At 41.7% G+C, this 6,892-nt stretch overlaps 1 protein-coding gene across 2 annotated transcripts in view; it reads right to left on the minus strand.

Annotated features, from left to right (window-relative positions):
- Positions 1-373: 373 nt before the first annotated feature.
- The window catches only part of ipmkb (inositol polyphosphate multikinase b), a 10,409-nt gene continuing 3,890 nt past the window's right edge, over positions 374-6,892 (minus strand). For both annotated transcript variants that reach the window (XM_081698074.1, XM_027009446.3), the window contains exons 3-6: positions 6,764-6,860; positions 5,914-6,086; positions 3,937-4,018; positions 374-3,606 (exon numbers count right to left, since the gene is read on the minus strand). In XM_081698074.1, coding sequence (XP_081554200.1) covers positions 3,020-3,606; positions 3,937-4,018; positions 5,914-6,086; positions 6,764-6,860 — 939 coding nt within the window. In that variant the 3' untranslated portion in view covers positions 374-3,019. The remainder of the gene's footprint in view (positions 3,607-3,936; positions 4,019-5,913; positions 6,087-6,763; positions 6,861-6,892) is intronic.

Here is a 6,892-nt window from a genome sequence, read left to right on the forward strand (position 1 = left end):
TTTATCTTATCCAGAGTGACTTACAAAAGTGCTTTGTCATTTACTCAAAGAATACATCCTAGTCAGTAGAGTGAGTTAGAGTTCAATATACCAATGAACTAGAATACTGTAGAAATACAGGGATCAATGCTGATGCCTAGAAGTGCACAATACATATAAGCTCCATCTTGTTAGTTTCAAGTTTCAAGTTTGATGTTTAGTCAACATCAGTGCAATAAACAATAGCCTACAGTAGTACTAGTTTCAGTTAGTCAACATAGGTGCAGGGTCAGTTGTCATTTAAATGTTGGCATGGGGGCCCTGCTATGTGGAACACCAAAAAAACAAAAAATAAACATAAAAGAAGTACAGAAATGGAACCGACCACTATGTATTCAGTAATAGCAGATTTTATTAATAATGAAGTTTGCCAAATATACACCCAATATCATGAATCTGTTATTGTTTACTGCTATATGTTGTTACATATCTAATTTGACAAAAGCTGCAGTTGTGTACAGGGTTAAAGGGGGCAGGGGCTTTTTACAGCTCACTGATCAGTCCAGTAAACAACCCAAACCCCGCAGGGTCATCCAGACAGAATGGCTACTGGATCTTTCTTTCTTTGCACAACCCTGTTGCTTCATTGCTTCACAGGTACAATTACTTAGATACCTTTGAGCATTTGACATATTCAGTCAGCTCATGCTGAAAATAGCCTGAATATTCCAGGAGAGACAGGTTTAAGGATACTTTACATATCCCATCATATTCAAAATTACCCTGACTGTTAGTAAGAACAACAAAAAAGCCTTATGTGCCATAGGGGAAAAATGATATCAAAACCACTTGACCAGGCGAATAAATGAGAATTTTATACAATCTTTTTAAGAGATATTTAAAAGTATAAGATTCCTTTACTGTTACTTCAAATTCATCTGTTCCTGGGATAAAATCCAGACAAGCAAATCATTAAAGTGCCTTGACAGAAGCACAACTCTCAGGTGTAATTACAAACAAACCAAAAAAACAAACAAACAAACAAAAAAAGCACATGAAAGAAAAGATCAAACACTAAAAATGATCCAAAGCAAATTAAAGAAGACTGGCTTAGTTCACAGCAGAATGGCTGTGCATCATACAGTATTTCAACTTTCTTCAGTGTACAAATGAGAAAGAACCATTAGTCTTCATGGCAAAACAATGCCACTACATCGCTAACCAGCGCAAACATATACAGAACGTCACCAGGTGTCCACGCTAACTGACCGTGCTAATGAACAACCCCTGGCTGTAATTGGCTTCAACTGGCTGAGAGCTGTAAGATAAATGCAGTATCTAAAATCCTGTTTGTTTCCAGTTCTTGCATACACTGATATTTTATCAAGCGCTTTGGTGTCCCCTTAAACATTACCATGTTCCTGAGAATCAGACACGCAGGTAGTTTTGACTTTTTGCCCAAAGACATGAAAGTGAGATTCTTTTTTTGTTGCCGTTGCCATCAGTGCTGGGCTTCCTTCGGTGTGGACAAACAGTGAGCCAACATCTTCAAAGGCCTCAACTGAACAGGAACGTTAAAACAGAATTTCATATGTGTTGAGCCCAGTGGCAGACTTTCAGCGCAAGCCGAGGTCAAAAGACACACATCACATCACGCTACGACCAAACACATGATGCTTCATAAGACATACCACGCAAATGCTATAGCGAAACATGAAAGGCAATGCATTAAAAACACAACATCTTCCTGAAATGCTGCAACAGATTCAGAGTAAAGTAAGAACTACTTAGTACAGATGTGTAATAAATTCCACCGACGTTTAAGCTCATCTGAACGTAGGGTGAGTATGCACCTATAGGTGACAAAACAATGAGATGAAAAATCTTATAATGCCCCAGAATCTTTTAAAAAAGGAAAACAAACAATAACCCAAAAAGCTTACTAAAATAATTATAATGCAAAGTTAGTGCTAATAAATAACATACACAAGTACAAAAGATGGACAAGACTACAAACTGAAATGACATTAACAAGCGTGTATCCACTGACTAATGAGGGTAAAGGGCAGATGAAATTTATGAGAAAATCCTCAACTTGATTTTGAGATTAAAACCTTTACTTTCCAAGTGCTTTTTCCTCCTGTTTTTAGTCTATGGCTTTATGATTACGGTCAATATCTCATGTTAACATTTGCTTCCTTACTGAAATCCATACTATTGATGTACTCAAAATGTAGCTTCATTCTGCCCAATAACATTGAAAAAATGAGAAAGACACTTTTCCCAGCTGATGCAGCATTATTAAAACACCCTCCCAGACCAGGGAAATGAGAACCAAACAAACATGTGTTAGTAATAGACCTTCTTAACACCCTCATTTTTCAGAATTACCTGGCATACCATCAGGATATGCAGGCGTTTGATGGTGATTACAGGAACCATCGACTGAGAGAACAAAACTCAATGTCTCTTCCAGTCTCATTGGAATCAGTTGTCATTTTCATCACATTGGCATATTGCATCAGTTATCACAAAGCATAAGTAATATATTTACACTGGAAAATGTATGTAGGTTTAGATCATTCACATGTAGGTTGTCATGTTTAAAAATCACAAAACATACCATCGAAAGGTTGCAAAACCACAGACAGGGGTTGTTTGGCAGCGAATATTGTCAAATATGTACTTGTAAATCCTCATGTTTACCTAACAAAGCCACAAAGTCTACTGAAAAATAAAATGAAAAAAAAATCAACAATTACCTTGTTTCATGTCTCTGAAAAAACAAGCTAATGTGTACAGCTGCAAACCAGGCTGAGTGTTAAGACTAAGTGTGTGAAGTATCATTTGAATACATGAGGATGGAAACAGTTTACCTGAGTAAAACACAGAACTGCATGCAGCTGTTAAAATGAACCAAGCACATGGGTAAGACCTAGGTGATTGAGCAGGTGACTTCACCGTTACCACAGGCGACGCAGAACACGGGGCCTAGAGGCAGAGTGGCTTGAGTGGAGCCACATCGCCCCCTTATGGACGTTTATGTAAGCGTCGCTACAGATGGAGCCTGGAGGAGAGCCCTCGGGTCCTCAAGAACCTGCTGAAGCACCATCAGAAGATTCCTGAGGCCGTAGACGTAGCCAAGGTCTGCGACCTCACTGGGGAACACGTGGGCGAAGTCGATCATCTTCACCTCCACCTGGGCCGGCGCGGCTGAGGCCACCCTCCCCACCTGCCCCGCCTCCTCCTGCCCCCTATCTTCCGGCTCAGGGTGGTCGGTGTGGTTGCCGTTTGGTTGGTGGGCAGCAGGCGCCCAGCCACCGTTGCCTCGCTCAGCCCGGTGGTGGCTCCGCCCACAGCCTTTGGTGTGTAGCGAGTACATGCTGGAGAGACTCTGGTCGATTTCGTTGTTGTTGTACTCCAGCACGTCCTCGGGCATCTCCTGCACGGCTGGGGCAGGGGAGCCGGCGGAACAGTCGCCATCGTACACGAAGAGTAGGGAGCTTGCGAAAAAGTTCAGCTGCCTCTGGCCCTCGAACCACTGGAGAATCTTCTGCACCTTGGCGATGCTGGCAGTGATGGCGTCTTTGCGGAGGACTTCTCCGTTGTAGAAGAATCTGGACAGACCTATAGTGAAGAGAAGGAACTGCTCACTGTGGATAGTTTACGGAGAAGTAATCTAAACTTCTGAGTTTGGGTCAAAGATCATGGCTGGCAGCCTCGAGCTTGAAAATCATTTCTGCTAGGTGGTCATGACTTTTTTTTTTTTTTTTTACTAAATAAATTTTTACTTGCTTAGTGGCTGCTAAACTGAATAATAACTAGAAAGATGGATTTTATTCAGTTCTGTTTATCATGACCTAACAAGTGCCATAAAGCATCAGGAAACCAAACAATTCCCAAAACAGAAAAAGAATTTAATATTTATAACAAATTTATAAACACTTTAAATCATACCGTCTTTGATGGTGTCCTTCACAAGACTTCTTCCATAATGCTGATCATATGTATCAAAGCTGTCCAAGCCGACATTGTACACCTAAGAAATGACAAATGAGAAGGGGACGTTTGTGGCTCTAATTGTTTTAACAGAGGTCATGTCTCCCTCTGGTGGAGGCAAAAGGCCATTACACTACGCATTACACAACTTACGTCAGGCCACACCTCAGGTAAATTAACACACCCCCGCAAGGCCCGCTCCTGTCGGGCAAGATCTGCAGCTCGCAATAAAATGTTCCCTCTTAAGACATTAGAAAGCACTCAAGTCCCCGTCCCACATGACGGCGAGGGGTGTTGTGTAAAGCTCACGATGGCTGCTGGAGATAAGAGCCAGACTCCTGGCAGGTAATGAGAGAGAATGATATCAGCTAGACAGGATGAGCCTAACACACACACACACACACACACACACACACAAAACTGACCAGTACTAACCTGATCTGGCGGTAGCCCTAGAACCACATGGATATTTCCAAAAACATTTGCTCACAAGATGACACATTGGTTTTGACCATACACCAAAATGGTTTTATATCAGTTATTTTTTAAAAGTAAGTAATTATGAATAATTATTTATATTATTATATATGAATTATTTATATTATTAAAAAAACACAACAGGTGGTGAAACCTTATTTTGCTCTTTGGGAGGGAAAGTACTACAACAAGCAATAATTTTATCCGTCATAATTCAGCTTTTCACACTGAAGAGCAAAATATATGATTCACTTTGTGTATTAACTGGATTTCAGAAACAACTCATTGTGGTCTTGACATTTGACACATTGCATACACCCCTTTCAAGCAAAACCAAACGGAAACAAAACCCACATGTAGTGCATACATATAAAGGGTTAATCTCATGAGGAACATTAAGCAGCTTTTCATAAAAAGCAAATATCCTGCACTTGATTTTGTCCTAACCATTGATTTAAAAACTTGAGATTTGTTATTTAACCCTGTAATGTTTTACAAATATGGCAAAGTATGAATCAGAAATCAAGTGAAAACAAAACAGTGTATTAAGAGCAGACAGCATCATTAGAAAGCGCTGAGGCCCATCTGCTTGTGGATAGGCTGAGGACATTATGACCGTGTCATCAGTAGTAAAGGAGCTACTGTTCTAAAGTACAGTTTTGTTCCAGTAGTGCAGTTCAGTATAACAACACAACCAGTAAACCACCCAACTGGTTCTATATTTATTTTCTGGATATGTTTGATGAATTAAGCCTGTCAGCTACTCATATGGTGAAAAGCAAACCAAAATACTGGTGGCGTGTGATGGCCCGCCAGAAGCTGTTGTGTTTGCATCTAATCTGCATCTCCACCCCATTTCACTGGAACAGATCTGTTCTGCGAGGCAGGTTCAGAGAACTGCTCGTCTTTTCTCTGCTGTGGCACTGAACTCTGTCTACGGAGCAGAGACGCTGAGGGACACGGAGTCCATGCAGGAACCCTGGCCTTGCTCACCACCCTCGTCACTCGGCGGTGACCGGGGATTAGACGACGCTCCGAAGGCACAGCTATATGGCCGTCAGCGCTCGAACGCCTTTCCCGTTACGCCGAACAGCGATGCAGACTTCTCCAAACTAACGATTTAAGTCAGCAGCTACCTGTCAGTCCCTTGCTGACTGGCATCAGATATGCCTGAGCATGACTGACATGTACAACCTCAAAGCATTCCATCATAATGAAACTGCAGTGGATGCGACACACGCACGCCGGCCTGCGGGAAAAAACCAGTCAGGTCTCTGGTGATGCAACGTCGTTCATCACGTTCAGTGTACAACTGAATGCAATACCCAGAATGTCTGATTAAATGCAGTTGAAAAAGCCAATTTCAGCCAAACTTCAGAGTACAGAAACTCATTTCAAGCCAATATCTACACTGACACAGAGCCACGTGCCCAGAGGGCACCGTGTTCTCACACTCACCCTCATCCCAAGCACCAGGAAGCCAATGTCCTCCATCAGCGGGTACTTCCTGATCTGCTGCTCCCGTTTCTCCTGCGAGGCAAAGGGGTCATAGCTCCGCTGGCCAATCTTCACGTCCATGATGCAGGGCTTCTGGAATTGGCGCGTCACATCCTCCAGCTTCAGATACAGCTCTGCTCACACGGAGAGACCCGGCCATCATGGTCTGTCTGCACCTGCACTCTACGCTCATCCTGTTGTGTTTCTTTGTTAATTAGATTTTAAATCAGGCGACTGGTTTGGGCTTCACCGTGGACAGGAAGGGCTGAACGATCTGGGAGAAAATATCTAACCACAATTTAACCTGTAATTCTAACCTATATACTGTATATATACTGATTGTGTCAAATATTGTCTACCAATCATAATTGCAGATTTACAATCTTGTTTGTATATTATTCAGATAAAATGATTAATACGCAAGATAAAATGTAGTTTCTAAAATTGAGATAGTTGCTATAGCAATTTTTGTACAAAAACTATTACAATTAATAATGCTATTGCAAATTTAAAAAAACCTTAAAGCAATAAACAAATCTTCTAAATCTTTATTGTCAACTATTGTCAACATGAATATTGTCATTTTAATAATTTCAGTTTAAAATCATGGTGCCTGTAAAAATAGATTCTTGTTGCAAAAGGTACAAGAATGTTTGGCCCTAGAAGATTTTAAAGCATCTGATGGCATGTTGCTCTACAGAGGACTTTGTTAGGCTCTCTGGAGTTTCATGGTACTATCCTACACCTGAGATATGACGGAGTTTAGGATGCTACTGGGGCCTGCTTGCAGGTGTCCCATAAGGCTGGGCACCTGTGGGGCTGTCAGGAGAACACCAGGTCCCGAAGTACTTGGGCAGATGTTGTTGCAGCTGCAGAAGACAGGGGTCCTGGCAGTCTTCAGCATATACCTGCACCAAACACACAGGTCAAAGAGAAGGCA

This window comes from Electrophorus electricus, chromosome 15 (assembly GCF_041902795.1).
Source record: "Electrophorus electricus isolate QZ-2024a chromosome 15, ASM4190279v1, whole genome shotgun sequence".
NCBI classification, from domain to species: domain Eukaryota; kingdom Metazoa; phylum Chordata; class Actinopteri; order Gymnotiformes; family Gymnotidae; genus Electrophorus; species Electrophorus electricus.